The sequence below is a fragment of the Sebastes umbrosus genome, chromosome 19 (assembly GCF_015220745.1).
Source record: "Sebastes umbrosus isolate fSebUmb1 chromosome 19, fSebUmb1.pri, whole genome shotgun sequence".
In the NCBI taxonomy this organism is placed as follows: Eukaryota; Metazoa; Chordata; class Actinopteri; order Perciformes; family Sebastidae; genus Sebastes; species Sebastes umbrosus.
Window position 1 is genome coordinate 2443183 of NC_051287.1, and position 26229 is coordinate 2469411.

The 26229-nt window shown below is 44.1% G+C and overlaps 1 protein-coding gene across 3 annotated transcripts in view; it reads right to left on the minus strand.

Moving 5' to 3' along the window:
- Window positions 1-459: 459 nt before the first annotated feature.
- The window catches only part of ttc28 (tetratricopeptide repeat domain 28), a 136837-nt gene continuing 111067 nt past the window's right edge, over window positions 460-26229 (minus strand). For 2 of the 3 annotated variants that reach the window (XM_037752665.1, XM_037752667.1), the window contains 27 exons: window positions 25871-26067; window positions 25635-25788; window positions 25383-25554; window positions 24891-25059; window positions 24630-24790; window positions 24065-24553; window positions 22855-23047; window positions 22642-22722; window positions 22153-22405; window positions 19871-19980; window positions 18724-18853; window positions 18279-18506; window positions 16037-16232; window positions 12774-12914; window positions 12515-12659; window positions 12116-12295; window positions 10083-10648; window positions 9760-10007; window positions 8665-8789; window positions 6714-6791; window positions 6461-6620; window positions 6169-6245; window positions 4791-4814; window positions 4494-4623; window positions 3259-3366; window positions 2494-3133; window positions 460-2270 (listed from right to left, as the gene is read on the minus strand). In XM_037752665.1, coding sequence (XP_037608593.1) covers window positions 1166-2270; window positions 2494-3133; window positions 3259-3366; window positions 4494-4623; window positions 4791-4814; window positions 6169-6245; window positions 6461-6620; window positions 6714-6791; window positions 8665-8789; window positions 9760-10007; window positions 10083-10648; window positions 12116-12295; window positions 12515-12659; window positions 12774-12914; window positions 16037-16232; window positions 18279-18506; window positions 18724-18853; window positions 19871-19980; window positions 22153-22405; window positions 22642-22722; window positions 22855-23047; window positions 24065-24553; window positions 24630-24790; window positions 24891-25059; window positions 25383-25554; window positions 25635-25788; window positions 25871-26067 — 6260 coding nt within the window. In that variant the 3' untranslated portion in view covers window positions 460-1165. The remainder of the gene's footprint in view (window positions 2271-2493; window positions 3134-3258; window positions 3367-4493; window positions 4624-4790; window positions 4815-6168; window positions 6246-6460; window positions 6621-6713; window positions 6792-8664; window positions 8790-9759; window positions 10008-10082; window positions 10649-12115; window positions 12296-12514; window positions 12660-12773; window positions 12915-16036; window positions 16233-18278; window positions 18507-18723; window positions 18854-19870; window positions 19981-22152; window positions 22406-22641; window positions 22723-22854; window positions 23048-24064; window positions 24554-24629; window positions 24791-24890; window positions 25060-25382; window positions 25555-25634; window positions 25789-25870; window positions 26068-26229) is intronic. The other variant, XM_037752666.1, reaches the window with a different exon arrangement.

Sequence of the window (26229 nt, forward strand, 5' to 3'; positions counted from 1 at the left end):
GCTACATTTAATGACATTTATTTGTTTATCAAGTCATTTTTTTTTCATTCATTTATTTTTGGCAGGTTCCGTCCTCCATAATTGCACATCTTGCTATTGTATATAGTGTTATTGTTATTCTATGTTCATATTTTATATTTTCTAACTAATATTTTCACATAAAAAAAGTAACCAGTAACTATAGCAATTCAATTTATGTAGTGGAATAAAAAGTACAACTTTTTCCCTCTGAAATGTAGTGGAGTAGAAGTATAAAGTTGCCAAAATAAAGTAAGTAAAGTACATGTACCTCAAAAAAAGTACTTGAGAAAATGTACTAAATTACTTCCCACCACTGGATTATAGTGCATTTTTGCAGAATTTAGATAAATATTACTACTTCTGAAATCTAATCTAAGATTTACTGTTTCATGTTTATTATAAGTAGAAAGAGAATTGATTTATGTCATGAAAGCAAAACAAGGAAAGGAACATTTTTATTCGTCCACTTCTTGAGAATTGAGATATTTCTAAATAGGAGTCTGGCACCGCTGTAAAATTGTACATTATAAAGTCACTTAACACACCGAACAGCAAGAGGTACCATGCTGACAATCACACATCAAATCAAATCTCCATAAAAAATATCAAAATCTTTTCCTTACGTCTTCCTTTAATTGTCTTTATAAAATGTATAATAATGACTGGAAAACACAGTTTACTTTACAAAATAAATGACAACAAGAAGCATTGATAATGACATTTAACAATAATAATTATTACACAATAAATCAAGATCAACTTACACAAATATAGCGAGCATTTAGGTTGACAGAAAATGTTCTCAGGCGTTCAGTCAACAGTACATGGAGGCATCGAGACACATGCTCTCTGGTCAGTCATGAAAACACAGCTAAAGCCAGACTTAACACTTCTCTAAGAGTCATTTTGTCCTTCCAGCTCTGTCCAGAAGAAGGCACAGTCATCACATTCAAAACATTAACATCCCTTCACACAAAAAAGTAGTGATGTGTAAAATCAGTCAGTATGAAACAGTACTTTTTTTTATCATAGTCTTCAGCAGGTATTGCTAAAAATGTGGTAGTATTTAGCTGACAAACGGACAGCTTCTGTCATAGTAAAAACACCAAGAATGTAACAGGAGTTTGGCCCAACATCCCAGCTCTCAACATTTAGAGGATGGAAAGAAATGTCCAGGTGAGAGAAACTTGTATCCGTTCCCAGAGGGAAGTTTGATGCCTCCTTTAGAGGATGGAGGTGGAGGTGGAGGAGGTTTACCCGCCAGTTTTTGGTGACCATTCGGTCTGCCGCCAGTGTTGTGATCCTCCGATCCGTCTGCAGTTTTACTGCCAGACTCATGTCTAGGTGAGAGATTAAGCAAACCCAAAACATCCTTCTGAACTGTACTCATTTTTTTATTCCCTCCTCGGAGTAGACTGGCGGGGCAGGGCACCTCGTGTTTCTGGCCAGCGTTGGCCCAGAAGGTTTTTAAGTTATGAATGGCCTGGACTTTATGATCCCGTCTGGACTGGTTGAGTTCGGGGGTGTTAGCGGGGCTGGAGGAGGCTGAGACGGATCCTGTGGAGGAGTAGGAAAGCGCCGGCGATGGGGCGCTGCCAGCAGGAGAGTGGGAAGGTGAGATGTGGGCGGTGTAAGGTGAGGTAGGGTATTTCAGTTTGAGCTGAGTCTGCACATCTGGAGAAGTGGCGGGGAAAGGTTGTTCTTTCACAGAGAGAGATAAAGACGGAGAGGAAGGAGCTGGGCTGTTGTAGCCGGAGCTGATTTTCTGCAGCGACGAGGAGCGGGACGGAGGTTTAGGTCGGGTCGAGGGAGGTGTTGAAACAGAAGTGGAGCGAGGTGAAAGAGGACTAGAGAGGGAGAGAGGAGAGGAGCAGGCCTTTAGACTGGCTCTACTGGGAGGTCTGCTGAACGCACTGGTCTCAGAGGGCTGGAACCCTCGAGCTCCTCCAGTTGGAGTCAAAGTCGGGGTTGTGGGAGTCGACAGCGAGGGCTGCCTGGCGTGAGCCTCCTCTCTCCCCTCAGGCCCCCTCGGTGTCTTCCCTCTAATGTTGGCCTTCTGCAGGCTCTCCACAGCTTGCATGTGGCTCTGGGTCTCCTCCAGGATCTTCTGGGCCAGTTCCTGAGGATCCAGCTGTCCCGCCGGCCCCGTCCTTTCCTCCTGGGACTTCACCGTGCTGTCTGTCTCAGTACTGGACTGGTCTGATTCAGAGCTGCTGACCTTCCCTTTCCCCGTCCTCTGAGGAGGTGAGCTGGAAAAAAGAGAATATTATAGTTGTATTGAAATGAATCCACCGAGGAACAAGAGATGCAAATTAGCTAAGACGTTAAAACGCAATCGTAACTTGCGATTTTTAGGTCGTAGTGGGCTCAGTTTTAAAGCTAGCGTGTAAATACTGGTATCATATGAAACTATAAACTATACATTTTAGAAAGGACCACATCACTCTTTTCTGACAACAACATCATACTTACATTTCCTGCTTGTTCTTGGGGCTGGAGGAAACTTTCAGTGGCAGCGGTGGAGCTTTAATGGGAGATGTCGGCGTGCTGATGCTTCCCTTGGAGGAAGTTGTAGTAGGGTACCCATGAGCCCCGGCAGAGCCTCTCCCAGCACCTCCTCTGCCCTGTCGGTGTCCGGCAGGTAGAGGCAGCGTGTCACACTCCCTCCTCCCTCGCCCCAACGGCTCACTGCTGATGATGGAGTACCCCTCATACTCCTCTTCCTCACCTTCTCCTGACTGTCCTCCTCCCTGATTGGTCAGGCGACCTCTCGACATGCCGGCCGAGTGGCGGTGCGAGGCGTAGATTCCCCCTCCGCCGCGAGATCTATCCGGCTCCTGCTGATGTGAGCGTTGGCTGATGATGTCACTTCCCGCGGGCTCGGGTCGGGACAGGAAGCTGAGGGAGGAGGCGAGGGAGCTGAGGCTGTAGACGGAGATGGCGTCGCAGGAGAGGTTGTCGGGGCAGACTGGCGGTAAGAAGGAGGGCTGAGAGGGGTAGCAGCTGAAGGAGAGGGATAAGGAGTGAGGCTGGGACGCCGACTGGGACGAAGACAGAGACTCCAGGGACGAAGAACTGTCCATGCTCAGCCGCTTGGGAAGCTCTGTGGAGTCTGACGAAAGAGACAGGTAAACATTTAAACTCATAGATATCACCATGAAGGTTCCCCAGTTGACTACTCACATTAAGACAATTATTTTTTGTATTACAAGTTTTCTGAAAACTTCAGTTTCTCACCAAAGAGTGCCAGAAGAGACTGGAGGGCAAAGTGCATGATGCGCCGGCTGGCCTGCTTTCCGGTCTTCAGCAGGACCTCCTCCTGACCCACCTCACAGAGGTCATAACCTGAAGGAGACAGAATGTAAACAAGTACTGTATAAGTCATATTTTGAGGTACTTTTACTTTCCATTTTATGCTAATTCATACCGCTAACTCTAACTTTTAGATGAAGATATTGTGCTTTATGCACAATACTACAGTATTAAATAAACTTCAAAAGTAGATCAGCTTTCTCCATAAAGGGCCGTCAACCCTGATTCTCAAATTACCGAGGTGTATTAGTGTATGGTTGTGTGTGTATTTTATTGTGTTTCCATGTTAGTGTATTGTGATTTTATGATACTGAAAGCTGTGTATTTTAATTACACTGTACATGTAGAAGCCTGACCAGAGACAGGAGTTGAAAATGATCATTATAGCTGTAAACTCTCTGTGCAGCACATCAGTTTCATGCTTTCTATTGGAACTATGTTGAATTGCATCGTACCTATCGAATAAAATAAGTTCAATTCAATTCAAATTAGCTCCAACACTAAAATCCTGCATACCACTTTCTAATAAAAGTATATGTTATACAGCGTTTATAAGTCTGCAGGTACAGGTTTTAATTGATGGATTGGAGCGGTCCTATTGATGAAAAGCTAAAAAGACAAAAGTGAGTAATATTAGAGGAGGATGTTCACCAGCAAGAATGGATGTTTTTCAACGTGGTTAAACAAAAATGGTCCTTGATAATGACTATTAAGGATAAATAAATGATGTAATATTAAAGCCTTATTATTATTATAACTGAGAAACCTCTCATAAAGTATACCTGATTAGAACGGGGTACCAGCTGCTGTGTAAATATAAATAAAACTCTTTAAGTGACCAATCTGCATATGAGTATTTTTACTCTGGATACAGTTTGCTGATAATACTTCTGTACATTTACTTGCAGGACTATTTTTACTGAGTAGTATTGCTACTTTTACTTAAGTAAAAGATCTGAGTACTTCCTCCAACACCAGAGAGAGACCCATTTTTATCCCAAGTAACAATAAGCTTTCATGCATGATGCTCATTTCGTAAAATGAAAAACTGGTTGAATTAGTTAAATAAATGTGGTGTTATCTAGTCTGAGCTGTTTCTAGCAGTTAGTTTCACTTCAAAATAAAAGTGAAACTTGGTTTTTATTCTGCTGAGGACTCACCGAGCGCAGCCAGGAACTCGTGGCAGCCTGGAAGCCTCCAGAGCTGCACGCTTATCGACACCTGAATGGGAGCCAGTGAGAAGTCTTGTTCTTTATCTCCGGACTGCAGCTGAACCAGCACCTGGTGAAGCTTTGGAGAGGAAAGCAGCACATGTCATTACATTTCTCATTAAAGCAAGATCGATGTATGTAGCACCCACATCTTTCAAATCAACCATAATGTACTGTTATCTTTGTGTGCCTGCGTTGACCGCTCTAACACTGTCTTTGAACTCAGAGTCATCATGAAACACTTACCATTCCCACCATGCTTTTAACCGCCTTAGTGAGGTGGTGTGTGAGAGAAAGAGGAAACAGAACTTTAGTGGTTTATTCCTGAGTAACTGTTGGGTTTGAGTCACTGCACACTGAGCCATGCATGGATGATGAGGTAACTACTGTAGGTCCCTCTGACTGACAGATAAACAGCTGGATGTAAGAAATGACAGCAAAGTGAGTGGTAGTGTGTCCTATTAAAGGAGCAATGTGTAGGATCTGGTGGCATCTAGTGGTGAGGATGCAGATTGCAATCAACTGAAACTTCTCTTGTGTGCCAAGCGTGTCGGAGAACTACTGTACGGTGGTCGACGCAAAAATGTGCCCCAAATCCTACACACTGCTCCTTTAAGTATGATTTTAAGGTACTAATATTTCTATTTTGTAACTTTCTCCTGCTGTTCCTCTACATTTAGTGACAGCTATTAGTTATTTTTCAGATTAAAATTTTACATTTAAAACAAACAAATGATAATCTTATAAAATACAGTGCACTGTTAAAGATTAAACCGGTGATTCCCAACTTGTGATCTCTTAGGAGTCCTCACATGGGTTCATTTAAATAACCGTTCAAATGACGAAAGAATGTAAACTTGCACGGCAACTGAATTATCACGATGTCACAAGATCACGCAAGAATCGCAGGGTCAAATATCACTAAAAAAATCCATCTTGTCAAGCTTCAAGTAACGCGTTTGTGACCGGCAAGCCAGACCACAGACCAATCAGTGTCCTGTCAGGAGCCACTGCAGCTACAGGTGTGGTTTAGGTGTGTGTGAGGTTAGAGTAGATGTTGCATTAGCATCAGTTCTATCAGAACTTGAGAGTATTTCTTTATTGAAAGGAGAGCAAAGAACGGCACTGAAGGTGATGTTGTTGGCCTTTGGTTAGTTTCGCTTTCGTTAGTTTGATTGACGGATGGTTCATCCAATCAGCTGCCAAGTATGTTTTGAAAGTTGCCGTTTTCCAAATAGTTTCCAATAACGGCTTCTCAGATGGTTCTGTGAAACAACCCGTCTGACAGGGTCAGAACTTAGTTTCTTCTTCTTCTCTCCCATTAATCATCTCAGGACCCCTCAGATTTATCTGGTGACCCTTTGGAGGGCTCCGACTCCTAGGTTGGGAACCACTGGACTAAACTACAGAACAATGAGTACTTCTACTTTTGATACTTTAAGTACATTTAGCTGATAATACTTTTGTACTTATACTTAAATAACAAATGCAGCCCTTTTACATGTGGTGGAGTATTTTATGTTGTTGTATTGGTATTTTCACTGAAGTAAAGGAACGGAGTACTTCTTCTTTCGCCACTGGTATGAATGAATAATGTCGCCACTACTACACAACATGCCAGTACCTTATGAATGAGCTGCTCTCCGGCCTCAGATACTGTGACCAGTTTACAGAGAGCCTGCAGAGCTGGAGGAGTGAGACCTGAGGACGGACACATGAGGTTAATTAGACATTTCACATCTTAATCACATAGTTACAATGATTATTTATAACTAAGTAATGTGGTCAGATTCTGGAGGTACATGGTGAAATACAGTCTGGATCCTGGAGGGACTAACCGACTAACTCAACAGGTTGTTATTCTATCAGTGTGATTGACACAAGAGACATTTTGAATAATGGAGGAGCTGTGCTACCGAGCAGCGCCTGGAGGGTGGTGCTGCACTGTTGCAGCCGATCCCCGGGGTCCGATGTGGGGAAGAACACCGCCGCAGGGAGACCGGCGCCGCTACCGGAGAAGTCCAACCGGAAACCCACCGCAGACAGGAGGGCCTGCCACCCGGGCACCCCGCAGACCTGCCCCGGAGGAGAGAGAGGACACGTGGACGTTAGTGGAGGAGGAGACACAGAGGCTGACATTTAAAGATAAAGAGAGAGCAACACACTGACCTTATTCTCTACGCTCTGTTGTGACGTGTACATCGGGTTACACTGGCCGCTCTGAATACGCTGCAAAGACTTCTCAACCTGTAGAGAGAAAAGAGAGTTCAGACTCTGGCCTCCTGGCTGGTGTTCAACATGAACCGACCGATCCATTTCATCGTCAATCAATCAATCAATCAACAGTCCTGGTCCTTATGAGCAAAATGAGGTATCACGTCATAGTCGTTACCTTTCCTTGTGTGTTGTTATGGCATCAAAAACGAAATAGTAAATAGTTAGTAGCTTGTAATAGCTTGTTATTTATAGGTTACAATATTTTATTCTAGGTCTTCACTCTTGACCTTCGTTAAAGGGCCAGTGTGTAGCATTTAGTCCAGGGGTCAGCAACCTTTACTATCAAAAGAGACATTTTAGGCAAAACAAAATCTGTCTGGAGCCGCAAAACATTTGATCATTGTGATGAAGGTAACACAGTTTATAGTCTAAGTATATAGTATATAAAATATTTGAAGCTAATAAGAGACTCTTAGAGAAACATAAACGGACTGAAACGCAGTAGGATTCTCTGATGTGGCCCTGAGCTGCCGTTTAAAGGGGATATATCAGTAAGCAGCATGCTCTAATGGAGATCTGATTGATGGAGCCGGCTGGATACTGTACAGAATTTGTATTGATTTAAGATAAAAGTATTGTCTTTTTTTTAGTAGATGGCGGGAAAGGGATGAAGCAGAAGCAGCAGGAGGACTGAGGGAAGACAACGTGCTGAGAAAAGCATTTTCTGGTGACTGTGGATCATGAAACTGGGGGAGGGGATGAAACGTAGTGATGGACATGACCTCACTATAGTATGGAAACATATTCATATACAGTATAAACTTTTTGATCTTTAAAATCAGAAATGATGCAAAACTGTGTTTGCAATCACCCTAAAAGTCTTAATAAGTATTAACAAGTGTTGGAGGAAGTATTCAGATCCTTTACTTCAGTAAAAGTACTAAAACCACGCTGTGAAAATAATCCAATAGAATTGAAACTGTTCCTTCAGTAAAAGTATCTAAGTATAATCAGGAAAATGTAGTTAAAACTGTGACTGTTGTACTATTATATATAATATCACTAGATTATTATTACTCATGCATTAATATAAAAGTTGAGTTGTTTTTTTTTACTTGAGTAATCGATTCGATTAATTATTTTTGATCCAGTTTTATATATAAGGACATATATTAGGGATTTTTTTTATTTAAAAACAATAAAAATATATTATTTATTTATAATATATTTTTATTTATTTATTATTTTTATTTAAATTTGTATTTATTTATTTATAATAAATTTTAAAATCTATCTTCCTTATCTATTTTTATTTATTTATTTTATTAGGATATTTTACGTTATTGTTGTTATTCCTTGTCTGTACATACAGTATGTGTGTTGGGGTTTGTATGTATAGTACGATATAACTAAAAGATAAAAAATAATTAAATACAGTTAAAAAAAATGATTAAAACAATTAAAAAGGAAAAGCTGGAACCATGAAATGTTTTTATATGACGAATATTTAAACAATTATCAGAATAGTTGGCAATCAATTTACTATCAATCAACTAATCATTTCAGTTCTACCTGTATATTTTGTTAATTTATTACTAAACATCATATTTTATAAACTCTTCATATGTTTGTTCATGCAAAAATCTTAATTTGTAAAGTCACTAAAAGTGTCAGATAAATATAGTGAAGTAAAAAGTAGAGTAAAGTACAAGTTCTTCAAATGTGTACTTCAGTCACATTCTACCTGTGGTGTTATAACAGGTGTTGGTGGAGAGCTGGCTGTCCACTCACAGAGCTCATTTGGCTCTGAGGTGTTAAATTAATCCCGATGGCTGCAGTGTGGTGTAAACAGTGTAAACAGTGTGACTGTGTTAATATCCTGATCAGTGTGACGGAGTCTCACCAGGTGGAGCAGCACTCGGAGGGCGTCTCTGGCCCTCTCTGGGTACTGGAGGATCTCTGCCAGGGCCTGGCCGACCAGCGACATGGGGCTGTTCAGCTTCACATCACAGCCAACCAGCATGTAGCCTGAAGGAAAACACACACACACACAAACAGATATTAACCCCTTAACCATTCCATTGAATAAAAGAAAACAACAGCGAGCTATAGCGACCACTGGGGTGGAGGGGACGTAGTTATTTTAAGCCAAAACATGATCTTTTCCCCTAAACTTAACTAAGTGGTTTTCTTGCCTGTTTTACAACGTGTCAGAAAGTGTTGCTTTGCGGTTTCTGACCGCCATCTACGAGGCTTACAGCAACTGATAAAAAAAGATCTGAAAAAAGTCTGAAAAAAAAGATCTGAAAAATGTCTGAAAAAATGTCCGAAAAAAAAGTCTGAAAAAAAAGATCGGAAAAATGTCTGAAAAAAAAGTCTGAAAAAATGTCCAAAAAAAAAGATCTGAAAAAAAGATCTGAAAATGTCTTAAAAAAAAGATCTAAAAAAATTTCCGTAAAAAAAGATCTGAAAAAATGTCCGAAAAAAAAGATCTGAAAAAAAGATCTGAAAAATGTCTGAAAAAAGATCTAAAAAAAATTCCGTAAAAAACAATCTGAAAAAAGTCTGAAAAAAAGTCTGAAAAAAAAGTCTGAAAAAAAAGATCTGAAAAAAGTCTGAAAAAAAAGTCTGAAAAAATGTTCCGAAAAAAATGTCCGAAAAAAAAGATCTAAAAAAAGTCTGAAAAAATGTTCCGAAAAAAATGTCCGAAAAAAAAGATCTCACGATTACGTGGATTAAAAAGGAACTGGTTTTGTGGGACACATTTCAGTGCATTACTTTTCGTAGGTATAGCTACGTACGATGTAGGAGAACAGACTGAAATTCATAGGAAAGAAATCATCATAATCGACTATCCTTTTATAATCTCTGCTATATTTCAGGCCGTTTACATGCAGTAATTCCTCACATACAAACATGAGTGGGAGTTCTGTTATGGTCATTAATCACAGCTGGCAGATTTGTGCTTGGTGTTCATGTGTGTTGGTGTTTTGCTCACCGGCCCAGTTGGACGGGTGTGAGAAGTGTTTGCTGCTCTGCAGACTCTTCATGGCCTCCGTCAGAGCGGCGCTGGCTTTGGTCCCGTTGAGCAAGGCGGTGTAGAAGGTGTGTGTGAAGATTTTGGAGGCAGCTATCGGTACGGGCCACAGGGAGATGCACACACACTGGACCCCCGCGGCCAGGAAGGCCCGGGTCAGACCCACCGCGCCGTCGGCCGTCACCCTGCTGCTGGACTCCGGGTACAACCTGAAGGGGACGGGAGGTCAGAGGTCAGGTGGAACCTAGCAGGTGAAACGTTAAATCTGAGTAACAGTTGTTTACCTCAGAACCACCAGTTTGACGGTTAAACACAGGTCCAGTATATCAGCAGCAGTGAGGAGGAAGTCATGAAGCGGCGGACTGTCACACACACTCTCCATGTCACACATGCTCTCGCCGTCTTCGCTCGTTTCCTCCGCTCCTCGCAGTCTCTCCGGGCTCTTTGCAAACGAACCCCTGATCCTTCTGTCCTGACCAGCGGTGTCCCCCGAGGTCGACCCCCCACACGGTGACTTCTCCCTGGGTCGCCCGCCGGCCCCCTCTAACCCAGCGTGCTCCTGGCTGGGGGCGAGCACCAAAGCGGCGAGCTTCCAGGATACGTGAGTGGCAAAGTGGACGCACTCTGCCTGACTCAGAGCGGCGAGCACGCGCTCCTTGGTGGCGTTGGCTCCAGTCAGGGGGTGACATCCCATCTGTTCCCCCAGCCACAGAGCTTCATCCTGGGCTGAAGGTAACGGGCCCCACAGCCAGCGGTCCATCACGGAGGGGGGCAGGCGAGGAGCCCCAACGACCGCCGCCACTGAGCCGCCATCTGAGCAAAGTAAGGGACCGCCGCGGCGAGGATGTGGCTGTGGGTTGAACACAGGTCAGCAGATATGAGTTTACATTTCGGAGAGATTTCCTACAGTTTAAGGAGCCAAAAACAATAAAAATACCATATATCATATCACCGTTACAATAACTTAAACATAAACTCCAGTGGTGGAATGAACAGAACTAAGTACTTAGTTACTCAAGTACTGTATAAGTACACATTTGAGGTATTTGTTCTTAACTTGAGTATTTTAATCTCATGCCACTTTCTACTTCTACTCCACTACTTTTCAGATAGAGAGGGAAATATTGTACTTTTTACTTTATTTGACAGCTTTAGTTACTTACTAACTTCATTTATATTTTTGCACACAAAACATATGAAAATATACACCTGAAACAATTAGCTGATTAATCAATCGACAGAAAATTAATTGTCAACAATTTAATAATTGTTAAAGTTATTTTTCATGAAAAAATTTGAAGATTTGCTGCTTTTCCTTTAAAGGGACTGTTTGTAACTTTCTCAGCGTATAAATGTAGCGGGTCGGGACACATGCGCGTTCGCATATGCGCGCTCGCGTGTGGCCGCTGCCTCATCTCCTCTGCCTGCTTGCCTTCACTCAGACAGCACGCGCGTTCTCGCGTACTCGCTCCACCTCTAGACGTGAACGCGCGCTCACTCCACACTGCAGAAGAGTTAGTTTAGCTCTGAGAATATCTAGTGAATGTTCAGTGGACGTTTGTGCAGAAATAAATACTGCAGCTCCTCCAGACCAACAGAGGTTTCCCGTGTCTTGGGAAGTGACGGGGCTCCTCAACGAGTTACGTTATCGTCTCCTTACCGACCGGGTGCCGGTGTCTTCGGCTGCCTGCTGCGGTCGGGAGGCGATAACATAACTCGTTGAGGAGCCCCGCTGCCTCAGCGCAAAAGCCAACACTAGGATCCGGTCTTAATCATGTTCATGGAGAGACCTTTGTCTGGTCAGCTAACATTACTGCCAAGCAGCTGAAATATAGAGTGATATTGTGGTTTTAGCTGACGTGTGTCGCCTCACTGTTTTGAACGACGCTCGTTCATGTCTATTTAGAGCGAGCAAGCGCAAGCTCGACGCTGACTTTCGTTGATTTCAAGGCACAGGTGTCGCTGTTAACAAGCGATTCTGAAAGTTACAAATAGTCCCTTTAATGCATGAAAAATAATAATCTAATGATAGCATATATAATAGTAGAACAGGGTACATTTTTATACTTTTAATACTTTAAGTACATTTTGAATGCAGTATTTTTGCTTGTATATTTACATTGTGGTACTTTTACCGAAGTAAAGGATCTGAATACTTCCTCCAGCACTGATAAATTCATACAAGACTACAAACATACAACAGCAACATGTAGAATATTATAAGGAGAATTCAACAAAAATACATCAATAAACACAGAGTATATTAAAATCTAAAGGGGCCAACACAGCGTTTAAGATAAAGATATGATTTGTTTACCTTGCTTGTGGCTCCCAGGCTGCCTAAAGACGGAACAGAAATGAGGCTGAACCTCTCATAGAGATACTCGTTAGAGGAGCTGCCTTTGAGCAAGGCGAATGGGATCAGGTACAATTCTCCCTCCAGCACCAACACCAGCTGTCTGTGTCGGCCCACCGGTCCACTGCTGTGCATCAGGCCCTGGAGACCAAACAACACACACAGATCCAGTTTAATAAAAGGTATACAAATATAGAAGATATGATGTATGAACAAACACCCACCCACCCACACACACACGCACACACACACACACACACACACACACACACACACACACACACACACACACACACACACACACACACACACACACACACACACGCACATACACACACACACACACACACACACACCCACCCCTTCCATCGGTGCTATGAGCAGGTCATAAAGGGCCCGTAGAGGAGGTTTGCTGATGTTACTGGGCCGGTAAGGAGGAGATGATAAGCTGTCCTTCGCTGGAGACACCGTGGCGCTGTAGAGACTCGTCATGCTCTGACAGCTTCTGTTAAACACACAGATACAGATACACATAATTAATGCTTTGAGCTGAATGATAACATGCTAAAGTTGAGCAGGTATAATGTTAACCATGTTAAACATGAAGCTAAAGTGTGACCTGTTGAAGAGGTTGTTTCTGGACACCATGCGGAGGTAGCCCGTGGGGTCGGTGGCCGAGGTCAGTTTGTTGTTCAGCTCCTCAAACTGTTGCTCTAACAGATCTCCAGCTTCACTCTCCGTCTCACTGCTGGAGCAACCTCTGGGAAGTAGACAACAACACAGAGGGATTATCATATATATATATATATATATATACAGTATACTGTACACTCTAATCAACATGGGAGTGGGCAAATATGCTGCTTTATTCAAATGTATGTATATATTTATTATTGTAAATCAATTAACAACGCAAAACAATGTTTGGGCATGTCTGTAAAGGGGAGACTCGTGGGTACCCATAGAACCCATTTACATTCACTGATCTGGAGGTCAGAGGTCAAGGGACCCCTTTGAAAATGGACATGACAGTTTTTCCTCGCCAAAATTGAGTGTAAGTTTGGAGCGTTACTTAACCTCCTTCATGACAAGCTAGTCTGACATGGTTGGTACCGATGGATTCTTCAGGTTTTCTAGTTTCATATGATACCTTCACTCTAGCTTTTTTATTATCGCGTTAACTTTGACGGCTCTATCATTTATTAGTAGGGGCTCCGGGAGATGGACCTTCAGTTAGCAGAAACTTCAGCACCAGTAGTCCCAGTGGACTGGTGGAGCGCTGGGTGGAGCGCTGGGTAGAACCTGTGGAACGGCAGCAACAGAAAGTTTTCTGATCTGGCGTGGACTCGGGCGTTCCCCCGGGATCTGACTCCCGGCTCTCTGGTTTTGCGCTGGCTGAATGTGAGTTGCTACAGCTATGCTAACTCAAGGTCCGTCATCCGGAGCCACCGCACGCTCTCCTCCCGGTGAAGTATTCTCCTGGTGGCGGGGAGGATGAAACAAAAGTCGTTTTCTTGTTTCTGCCACTTTAGATATAATCAAATAAACAAACTATCAAAACGCACACGGACCGTACAGCCTCCGGTTAGTGGCACAGTAAACACACAGATGGCTAATGTTAACTGCATGCCGACGCCACACGGGAAGATTAGAAGATATCAGTGTTATTTTTAAATAACTAATGACTGTAAATTTAGATGGTATGGACCCAGAAGTAGAGGTGAAATGATGCACCCTAGTTGTTTGGAGCATGAATGTTACACATTGCATCTTTAAACATCAGGAAACATTTGTATTTTGAGGATCCAACAGGATGCAGAAAGCGAGTTAACGTGTGATGTTTAACGTGCTGCAGTGACGCCTCTACAAGAGAGTGACGAGAGTCTCTTCGCAGCGATTAATCACAGCTCTCGGGCTTTATGTACTGGACTGATGGCTCTCAGCTAGCAAACGCCATTAGGTTTTATGGAGTCCTCTGGCTGCAGCTCGGAGAGATTTGATTTGTGTTAAAAGAGCAGTTTCTACATGCTGGAGGGCCGTAAAGCTCCACTGGTGGGTTGGAAAACATTTTAATGCCGCGTATGTGCAAATACTTCTCACGCTGTGGATGAGCAGGATTCATAATCATCACATAGAAACGGAGGGAGGCTCCAGGCTCGCCACATCTTTAACACACACACACACACACACACACGATGAATGGCTGCTGGCTGCAGGAAGCCCACTGCAGCGGTTTCCACAGAAAGTTGAGACTCAGTTTGTGTGGGGGAACATTTGCTGACACGACGACACATGGTAGTGATTTACAAAGTCGTCCAGCGGTGCCGACCGCGGCCCCAAGTTTGCGGGCGGGATAATTGAGTGTAAGGCAATATGGCAGCAGAGAGCAGGAGGAGAGGAAGACGGATGACATGCAGCGTGCGGCTCCTCCGTCTTCTTTAGTTTGTTCTGTTCTCTTTGTGTTTTAATGAGTGACGACGTACAGTAACAAGACTCACAGTCTACGGCCGCGCTAGCTGCTCTCTGAGCCTGGACATGCTCATTATGATGATTTTTATAATGTTTACCATGTTCACCATCTTAGTTTAGTGTGTAACCATGGTAACATATGCTAATTAGCAGTGGTGGAGGAAGTATTCAGATCCTTTACTTGAGTAAAAGTACTAATACCACACTGTGAAAATATTCTGTTACAAAGTAAAAGTCCTGCATTCAAGAAAATATACTGTACTTTAAGTATTAAAAGTATAAAAATGACCCCTGTGACTGTTCTACTATTATATATTCTATCATTAGATTATTATTACTGATGCATTAATGTAAAATCAGGATTTTAATGCTGTAGTTGGATGAGCTGGAGCTCTTTTTGAACTATTTACTAATGATTATTTTCATTATGGATTCATCTGATGATTACTTTCTGCATTAATCAACTGATTGTTTGGTTTGTAAAAATAGTGAAAATATGAATAACCCAGAGCCCAAAGTGACACCTTCACAATGTTTGTTTAGTCCACCAACAGTCCAAATCTATGGAGGACAGAACCTGCCAAAATAAAAAATATATGAATAAATGAATAAAGGAATAAATGAATGAATGAATGAATAAATAAATAAATAAATCACTTGATAAATAAATAAATATGTCATTAAATATAGCAAAAATAATATTCAAAATTTATTAATTAATTAATTAATTCATGGACAAAATGTGACATACATTTATATGTCTCTTTTAATTTGCTTCTTTATTTATTTATCTTTGTATTAATTTCCTTATTTACTTTTCTGTTTAATTTTCCCTTTTATTCATTTATGTATTTATTTTTATTCAATTTTCAATGTATTTATTTTGCAATTATTATTTTTTTATTTTATATATTTATTTTTAAATGTGTGTATTTATTTATGTATTTATGCATTTATCAAGACTTGAGTTGGTAAACAGACATAAACACCGTTAGATAGCTAGCATATTGTCAGTCGACAAATTAATTAATTAATTAATTAATTAATCAACTAATCGTTTCAGCTGTACTTCTATAAACTTATAACAAAACGTCATATTTTATAAACTCCTCATATGTTTTATTGTTAAAATGTAAATCGTTAAAGTAACTAAATCTTGTCAGATAAAAGTAGTGAAATAAAAAAGTACCTCAAATGTGTACTTAAGTCCAGTACTTGGGTATTTGCAGGTTTTTGGTCATAAATCAAAGTAATGGAAGAGTTTTAATTTTGACCTGAAGATGGCGCTAGAGGAAAAGACTCCATGTTGGACTGAATCTGTGTTTTAGTTTTGGTGAATATTAGGATTAAGTGTGTTATGTTGTTAATGACAGAATCATCTCACAACTGTGTCAGTAAAGAAAAAGTAGAAACCTGCTGTAATGGCTGTCCACTCCTAGAGCCTCTCTAGCGTTGCAGATGTATTGCTCCAGAGACAGAGGACCTCCTCCTGCTCCTCCTCCTCCTCCTCCTCCTCCTCCCTGTGGACTCCCTCCTCCACCTCCTCCACCATCCTGGAACTCCTCCCCTCCGGACTCTCCCAGATACACCTCGTTAAACTTCACAATACCTGTTGAAGCATTTCAGGAAGAGTCAATTAGTATGCATATGTGTTTATTTGTGTTTGCATAAAGGGTGTACTATAAAGTGGTACGTGAGGTGTTACTGGAAGGATCCACTTTAAAGCCGGTCTTGCATCGCTGTAAAACATAGTCTGCATACAAAATTGCTCCAAACTCAGTATGCAGGGGACTATCTTAATTATTAACAAGGCTAAAAGTCCAAAGCCCTCGTAAAGAGTGAATGTTAGGAGCTGCAATGTTTGTTGCAACCCTCAAAAACAAAAGTGACGGAGCTACAAATATGAAGTTCCACTGATAGTGGCCTTAAAATCCAAAGGTTAATCCCTTCGGTGCACAAATGTCCTCAACTGTCACGACAGTTAGATTGTGAGATATGTGTACACATGGTCGACATTTCAGCCTGAGGATGGCGCAAGAGGAAACGATCACAGGAAGTCCAGAATAAAAGGGTTCATCCACTGAGGAGAATGAGTGAACTCAGTAAATGTCACAGCTATCAGCGCATCAGATTTAGGTCCAGTTCCAGAGTCCCCTCTTAAGGCCCTGACAGACCAAGCTGACGGTCAGTTTGGCTCGTCGGTGAGCGTCCGTCTTAAACTTAAACTTTATTTACATTGGTCTGGTACTTCACCTCTGCATTTAAGTATTTTATCCTCAGTATTTTAGGAGCAACTTGGGGTTAAGTGTCTCACTCAAGGACACTTCAACATGCAGGCGGCAGGAACCAGGATTTGGACTTACGGTTGAAGGACGACCGCTCTACCCACTGAGCTACCGGCCTACTTTATTTGCGCTGGCTCTAGTCTGCCTGTGTCAGAGTTTTTTTCGGCCGATTCAGCACGTTAAATATGTTGGGCTCATATAATGGACTACTGGAACCAGACTTTAGAAGCATTAAGAGATCACGCTAAGAAATAATATCACATTAAAGTGGCAGTAGTCAGTATATTGTTGGCATCATTGGGCAAAAAGTTCCATAATAACCTTTCAGCATATTGTAATTCAAGTGTTCTGAGAGAAAACTAGACTTCTGCTCCTCCTCATGGCTCTGTTTTCAGGCTTTAGAACATCTAACCCGTGACGGGAGACTTTGACCAATCACAGGTCATTTCATTGAGAGAGCGTTCCTATTGGCTGTGCTCCGGTCATGTGACCAGAACTTGGCGTTCCTTCACCAGATTTCACTATGGCGGCGGCGTCACAAACTTTCTCATTTTACAGCTAAACCGTGCACTACAAGATGATTCTGAGAACATGTGAGGAGAGAAATAGGCATTAACGTAACAGAATATTGATTCATATTTGATAAGCGCTGCCTAGTCTGACCGTTTGGTCGGAGTTCAGAGTGATTGACAGCCGGCTCTCATAGACGGCAGATGGACAGCAGATCTCAGATCAGCTCTTACTGCTTGTTTTCCTCCAGTCTGTGAAATCTTGCAGATGCCAATAGGAGCACCGGAGGACACAGAAGAACATGATTTTTTTCAGGGTACCTGTGTCAGCTGAGCATTTTGAAATAATAACTGTCATCAAGGACAAAGCTGATGCCAGATCAGTGAAAATGGACTTAAGTTAAAGACGGAGGAGTGGAACTGAAACCAGAATATTTGGTGGATGATGGTTCTAGATGATGAACAACAGACTGGTGTCATTATATATGCAGATTGTTATTATTATTCGGTGTTACTGCATTGTGTCGGGGGATTTTCTTGCTGACAACCAAATAATAAAAATAATAGCTTCCAGTTTTTTTCCCAGCCTGCAGCTCTGCAGACTTTCTCACTGGACTTAGTCACAATCTACAGTTTTATAATGTAAAAAACGACGGCAGGAGGAATCTGAAATCATGTCCAGATGATCGAGATTCAACCCTTTTCACTCAGACACTCACGTCGGAGGATAACTGGAAGCAAATGCAAGTTTTGTCCTGATGGTGGCACTATAGGAAAAGTCCTGAAATATGAATTATTACAATTAAGTTTAAGACTGTGAGGTGTGTTTAAGTGTGTTTAAGTGTGTTTAAGTGTGTGTACCTGTCCCTGGAGCTATCAGCCAGCTGTACAGGAAGCCTCCAGCCAGAGAGTAGTAGAGGACCACGGCCCTCTGACCGTTGACCGTCTCCAGGATGTGCTCCACGGTGACCGGGATGTAAGGGTCAGAGGTCGCCGCCTGCTGACTGCCTTTCTGCCGTTCAACCAGGAGGTCGGCGAAGGCTCGCGTCCGCCCTCGCTCCGCTATGGCCAGCGCCTCGTCGTGCCGGCCTGAGACGAGAGACGACACAGAGAGAGATGAATAGTGAGGAGAGCAGAAGGTCTGAATTAGCACTCAGACGTCAGGTGATAATTTGTGCATCGCTAACAGGCAGCGAGAGAGAGACGGGGGGGTGTGAACATGAGAGAGGAAAGGTGAGAACACCTCGAGGCTCAGTGATTCACGCTAACACAATATGAGCACAAGAGGAGAGGACGGTTAGCTCACCGAGGCTGACGAGGACTCTCTGGAGAGCCTGGTACGAGCTGGTTTGCAGATCAAACAGAGAGAGCTTGTAGTCCGTACTGTGCTGCGTCTCATGACGAATCATCTCAAATAACACGGACGCTCTGTACAACTAAAACACACAACAAACAAACACACATCACACTGATGGTCATACTGTACAAAATCACACAGTTCTCTGAATATACACCTATATATGTCACCTGTCTGTATATATGAAACACATTATTTTAAAGCACACCTCAAACCTGAGAGAGCATACTGCTGTTACATCACTAACCACTGGGGGGCACTGCTAATACACAACTATCTGATGAACTGGGATGTTCTGCTTCTCTTCTCTCCATCAAACTGGGAACTGAATTAACCCCTTTCCATTCCGCCCTCTTTTATTAGAGGGGTCGGGTCCAGGGGGTCTTTAGGGGGAGATAGCAGGTCAGCAGTAGATGTCACATAGAAGTGGTGTACATCATCTGAAAGCTGGGAACCTGGAGATTCATTTGAAGCTCCGCACTGCGTGTCAAGTTGTTCTAGTCATAAAATATATCATCTTTCGGGACCGGAAGCTCCAATTTAACACTCTGAAAGGGGCCATTTTCCTCAGTGAGTACTGTTACATTAAGTAAATTTAGCTGGTAATGTACTTTTACTCAAGTAAAGCAGGAACTTTACTTGTAACAGAGTATTTCTACACTACAGTATTGTTACTTTTACTTAAATGAGGATGGGTGTCAAGGTGGCGCCGTGGTTAGTGCTTTTGCCTAACAGCAAGAAGGTCCCGGTTCCTGGGTTTCTGTGTGGAGTTTGCATGTTCTCCCCGTGTTCGTGTGGGTTTCCTCCGGGTTCTACGGTTTCCAAAACATGTATCCCCCCTAGGATGGTTGCGTCAGGAAGGGCATCCGGCATAAAACCTATTCCAAATCAATGTGCGGATCAATGATCCGCTGTGGCAACCTCTAACGGGAGCAGATCTGAGTACTTCTTCCACTGCTGGTTCTGAAGAAAGTACTGTAGAAAACTACTATAGATATGCAGCAGTGAATGCACACACACACGCACACGCACGCGCACGCACACACACACACACACACACACACACACACACACACACACACACACACACACACACCTGGTGTTGTGCCTCCTCCAGGTTTCCTCCGGCCCACAGAGACAGACCGAGACGATGACGGATCCTTGCTTCATCTTCTCTCCGACCCAACTGCTCTGCCAGACGAAGACCTGAGGAGGAGAGGAAGAGGAGAGGAGAGCAGAGGAGAGGAGAGGATGAGGATGAGGAAGAGGAGAGGATGAGGAGGAGATCAGACGTTACAGGCTGATCTGAGATCATCTCTCTGACAACTGTTGCTGTATTGAAGCGTTGAACTGGAGCCCTGGGCGCTCCCATTTGCCATTCTTTCTCTCTCATTGTTCCTTTTGTCTTCCTCTGCCTCTGCCCTTTTTATCCCGCTGACTCAAACTCAGAGATCTTCTCTCTGCTCTGCAGTTTGTCTCTGATATGTTTCGTCTCCCCCGCTGTGCCGGGCAGACGCAGACACTCGTGGCGGGTTGTAATTAGTTCTCATTAGAGTCTCTAGATTGAGCTGAATCCCATCAAACATCCCGTTTTGATTTACACGTCTCTGCCTGTCTGTCTGGCTCTGTGATGTTCTGGATCTGCGTTTTCTCTCCATCGGTTGAGGAGGTTAATTGGAGGCACGAATGTTTCTCCAGCTCCGTCCTCACCTCAACTCTGACTGAGCCTCTGAGATCCTCACTGCTCGATGAGTTAATGATCAATTAAAATCCGGAGGATGTGTGAGTTTGGTGACAAGCCGTGACTGAGTCTTACAGGCCTGGTGGAGCCTGAAGGAGTTCATAAATGAACCCAAACAGCCGTTACATGTTTGTGCTTTGTCTCATGTTTAAGTGTAAAAAAGAGATTAATATTAAAACTAGAGACATGAGAGTGTGTGTCTGGGTTTCAAAGAGTAGTCTCGTTAGAGGAGAGGTTGAATCCAACAGGATTATTGACAACAAGCTGCCTGAAGGAGGGTAAACACCCGATCCTCTATTAGCCTTCTGATGGGCTCAGAAACTCACAACGCTCTCCGTCCTTAACTGACTTTAAATAAGATATACAAACATGTAGATGAAAGTCTGTGCTAGGAGTCTGTGTGTCTGTAGGGGGAAGGTAAAACTGTGACTAACTTTTTCACTCGCTTTTCATCACAAGTGGAGAGTTTGTTGATTCGTGTCAGAAACAGACTTGTTGTAGAAATGCTGGAATCAAAAGATCCGATCAGACACAAGCTGCGTCTGGATTCAGGTGGGAGTACAGTCTGTTACATAACTGTTTATTGTTTAAAGGTGCATTCAGGACATTCTTGTCACTGCTAAATACACCATACACCGATCAGCCATAACATTATGACCACCTGCCTAATATTGAGTAGGTCCCCCTTTTGCCGCCAAAACAGCCCTGACCCGTCGAGGCATGGACTCCACTAGACCTCTGAAGGTCTGCTGTGGTATCTGGCACCAAGCCGTCAGTAGCAGATCCTTTAAGTCCTGGAAGCTGCGAGGTGGGGCCTCCGTGGATCGGACTTGTTTGTCCGGCACATCCCATAGATCGGATCGAGATCTGGAGAATTTGGAGGCCGAGTCAACACCTTCAACTCGTTGCCATCCACATGATGTAAAAGAAAATGTGATTCATCACACCGGGCCACCTTCTTCCATCGCTCCGTGGTCCAGTTCTGATGCTCACGTGCCCATTGTAGGTGCTTTTGGCGGTGGACACGGGTCAGCACGGGCACCCTGACCGGTCTGCGGCTACACAGCTCCATACGCAACAAACTGCTCCTCACTGTGTGTTCTGACACCTTTCTATCGGAACCAGCATGAACTGTTTCAGCAGTTTGAGCTCCAGTAGCTCTTCTACTGGACAACACGGGCCAGCCTTCGCTCCCCACGTGCATCAATGAGCCTCGGGTCTGACCCTGTTCTCCTTCCATGGACCACTTTTGGTCTTTCCTGACCACTGCAGACCGGGAACATCCCACAAGAGCTGCAGTTCTGGAGATGCTCTGACCCAGTCGTCTAGCCAGCACTATCTGGCCCTCGTCAAAGTCGCTCACATACGCTTACGTTGGCCCATTGTTTCTGCTTCCAACACAAAGTTCAAAGTTCAAAATGTTCACTTGCTGCCTAATATATCCCCCCCACTTCACATTTCATCCATGTCCGGTGCATTAAGTTTCACTTTCACTTTACAATCAGCTGACCGTTCGTGTCCCGTGTTCACAACTTTAAGTTTCATTTTTAGCCAAACCATGATGTTTTTTCCTAAACCGAACTAAGTTTGTGAAACCAAGTTTAAAGGTACTTGATAATGCTGCTGAGCGTTCTTACCTTCCTGCAGGTACATCACAGCCTGTGCGTAGTTCTGCAGAGCGTGGTGTGTCCTCCCCAGGCTCCCGTAGGCCAGAGTTTTAGCTATCAGGTCGTTGGTCTGAGCCGCCACGCTGAGGTGCTGCTCCTGGAAGACCACGGCCCGCTCGTACTTCCCCAGAGCCTCGTAGGTCAGTCCCAGGTTCCCGTAGGCTCGACCCTGGCTCCTCACGCAGCCCGTCTGCTCGGCTATATCCAATGCCCTCTGGTGCCACTGGAGCAGGAGACAGCATGGTTACTTAAAGGACCGGTTTCATATTTTGGGAATTACACTTATTCGCTTTCTTGCAGAGAGTTAGACGAGAAGATCGACACCACTCTCATATCTGACAGCGGTACCAATCTTCTCATGTCTTAGCAGGAAAGCGAGTAAGCGTATTTCACAAAATGTCAAACTGTTCCTTTAAACGACGGCGAGGAAGCACTGCTGTATTATGAATCTGCACAAACCTGTAGCGCCGTCTCGTTGTCTGCCATCAGCTGATAAACGCCTCCGAGAGCATCGCTCGCCTCTGCTTCCAGGGATTTATCCTGACGGTTAAAGCAGGATTTACTTCATCTTTCTGTGCATAATGTACTTTTCATAAAAGAGCGTTTTGTCGTATTCAGCAAGCCAAGAAGAAGAAACGAGCTGAAACCTGTTGCAGGTAAATCCTTCCTTACCCCCGCTGTGCGTGCGATGTTGAGCTGGTGTTCCAGGCAGGAGAGGGACTGCTCGTAGTTGCCCAGCTGGCTGTGTAAGGTGCCCAGCTCGCCGTAAGCCTGAGCCTTGCCCCCTCCTTCCCCACCCAGCTCATGGGCGACCACCAGACGCTTCTCAAAGCACACCAACGCCTGCTGGAGACTCCCCATAGACCTGCATAGAGAGGAGGACGTGATCATCTAGTTTGTTCTTGCAAACACTAAAAACAACATACCTGTAGTTGTTAAAAATATTGCATCACAGCCCTTGTTTTTCCAGAGACCCATTAAAGAAAGCAAACACTAGAGAGACTAGGTTAATAATTTAGATTAGGAGCTGTAAAAACAGTTGAGTGTCCTCAGAGAGGAACAGAGTAAAACATGTATAAAGGCTGTGTTCATTGAGATAAATCAGTGACTCCACTCTCATTCACACTCCAGAGAGCTGAGAGCGACTACAGCAGATGGATAAAGGAAACCCATCATTAAGCCAGTGAACAGTACTTGTATGGTTTCATGGATGTACTCTCTGAAAAGAAGCGAGGGAACTTCCACTACCACTCCCATCCCCACTGCTGCTTGTTACTGCGATTGAATAATGATTCTTTTCATTATTACCACGACGCTTCAGGCAAGAAAGGCTCATTGGAGATTCTTGCATGAATGTTGTCCTGGCAAATCCAAACTAATGGAGAGCACAGAACATGAATACTAGTGCTGCATCGTGAATATGAAGCTACAGATAGGGGAGACAGACAGCTTAGCTTAGCTAAGCATAAAGACTGGAAACATGTTATATCTCATTTGTTTCACTCGAACAAAAACTGAAGTAAACGAGACATAAAATGTGTGATTATGGGGGATTGTGTGCAGGACTACTCCATGAAATCTCATATGTGGGACTCCCCAGCCTGCCGTGTGTCGCTCACACCCTCCAGCTGGCTGTTAACGAGGGTCTTTCGGCACAGAGAAGTGCTCGTATCGGTACTCGGTATCGGTGAGTACCCAAATGTAAGTACTTGTACTTGGTCTGAAAAAAAGTGGTATCGGTGCATCCCTAATTTATGCTAAGCTAACCAACTGCTGGCTGCAGCTTCATACTTACTTGCGTTCAGACATGAGAGTGGTTTTAATCTTCTCATCTAACTCCTTGCTAAAGAGCAAATAAGTGTATTTCCTTGGTTTTGCCTACCTGTGTGCATTGCCGAGCCCTCTGTAGGCTTTCTCCTGGTCCTGGACATGGTTGAGACTCTGAGCCACCGTCAGGTACTTCTCGTAGTACTGAATGGCCTCCTCGTAGTCTCCCAGAGCGTCGTAGCAGTCTGCCAGGTTCCCGTAGGCCCTGCCTCGGTCCAGCATGCTCTCAGTCCCGCTCAGCTGCTCCAGCATCGCCAGCTGCTGCTCAAAATACCCAATCGCTTCCTCAAACACGCCCATGTTCATTTTGGTGATGCCCATGTTCCCGTGGACCTGGGCCTCCAGACGGGCATCCCTGAGTCCCTGCGCCAGACCCAGCTGGGCCTCGTAACACTGGAAGGTTGTGGCGTAGTCTCCCAGGGCCATGTGCACCGCGGCGAGGTGGCCAAGGGCGCGGCACTCCCCCTGCTGATCACCTAGATCCTTCCGGACGGTCAGTTCCTGGCTGTGGAAGGACAACGCCGTATCCAACTGGCGGAGCAGCCTGAAGGAGAGAAACAAAGAGAGGTAAGAGAAGAAGAAAGAGCACACCGTTTCAAAACCTCTGTCCACTTTATTACCTGTGAACTGATCCAAGAGCTGAGTAGGCGTCAGCCTCCATCTTCTGATCGTTGACCTTCTGAGCCAGACTCAACTGCTGCTGGTAGAACCTCACAGCGGCTGGAAGATCCCCCCGACACACACACACATCCCCCAGGTTCCCGAAGGCCCTGAAGACCGCCTGCTGACAAACACAACCACATGATTAACCACCACTTCCTGTCTACAGGGTACAGGTTTTACAGTTAGTGAACACAGCAGCAGCAGCAGTAGGAGGTGACCTGTGTGTTATCCAAGGCTTGAGCCAGAGAGAGCAGGTATCTCTGACACTCCTCTGCCTTCTTGTACTCCCCCAGTGCTTTGTGGGCCAGACCCAGGTTACAGTAGGCTTTGGCCTGGGCTAATTTGTCTTGGAGGTCCTTAGCCAAGGCCAGGTCCTGCTCATAATACCTAGGAAATGGATGAAAACACAGAAGAATGAGAGTTTATGTGCACATATATTTTTGTGTATAGAGTAAAGACAATTTATGCATCGTGCCTTTTTCCTTTTTATGGTTTCCAGCTTTCAGATGATGTACACCACTTCTATGTGACATCTACTGTTGACCTGCTATCTCCCCCTAAAGACCCTCTGTACCCCCCTAAAGAAAGACTAAAACAGGTCTATTGTGAATCTCAGAGGGTTAACAATGAAGACAAGTCATTTCTCTTTGACAGAAACATGTTCCCATCATATATAGTTGTTGTTTTATGAGATGAGTTTAGTCTCTGACCTGACTGCGTCTCGGTACTGTCCGAGGCAGTAGTGAGCGTAGCCGAGGTTGTGGCAGACCTTCCCTTCTCCCTCCAGGTCCTGCAGTCCAGGAGCCAGAACCAGGTACTGCTGGTAGTACGGTAAGGCCTGAGCGTATTCACCTCTCCAGCTGTGGAAGTTGCCCAAGTTTGCTGCAAAAGAAAGAAAACATTTTTGAATCAATCAAAAACTCTTCTGTCCTCAAAGCATCTCTCCCTTCTGTCTAGCTTACCTAGCGCTCTGGCTTCGCTCTGAGTGTCCCGGAGCTCTCGTGCGATGGTGAGGTGGTGAAGGTAGTGCTGCAGAGCTCGGTCGTGAGCGCCCAGCGCCTGGTAGGCCACGGCCAGGTTACCATGTGTGGAGGCCTGGGACGGACGATCATTCACCTGAAACACACAGAGAGATTTCACAGTCCTGTTTTCACCACGAGCGTCTACACGTCGCTGGTGAAGAGAGCAGCGAACTCACCTCCAGCGAGATCTGCAGTTCTTGACGGTGGTAGCGGACGGCTTGGTCGTAGATGCCGAGGGCGTGGTAGGCGTTGCCCATGTTGCCGTAGGCCCTGCCCTGGGCGGCGTAGTCACTCAGCTCCTGGGCAAAGGACAGGTGGGCTTTGTGGAGCTTCAGGGCTTCCTGATAGTCGCCCTTCATCTGGTGGATGATGCCTGAGATGGAATAGAGAAAAGAGAAGACTCACCTTGTTTGTTGAAAGTAACAAAAAAGTATTAAGATGCTGTTAAGCAACATTAAAATATTTTTAATTAGACAAGTCCAAGTCAAGTCTGAAGTCCATCAGCAGAGCGATTTTTAACTTTATTGAGACAAAT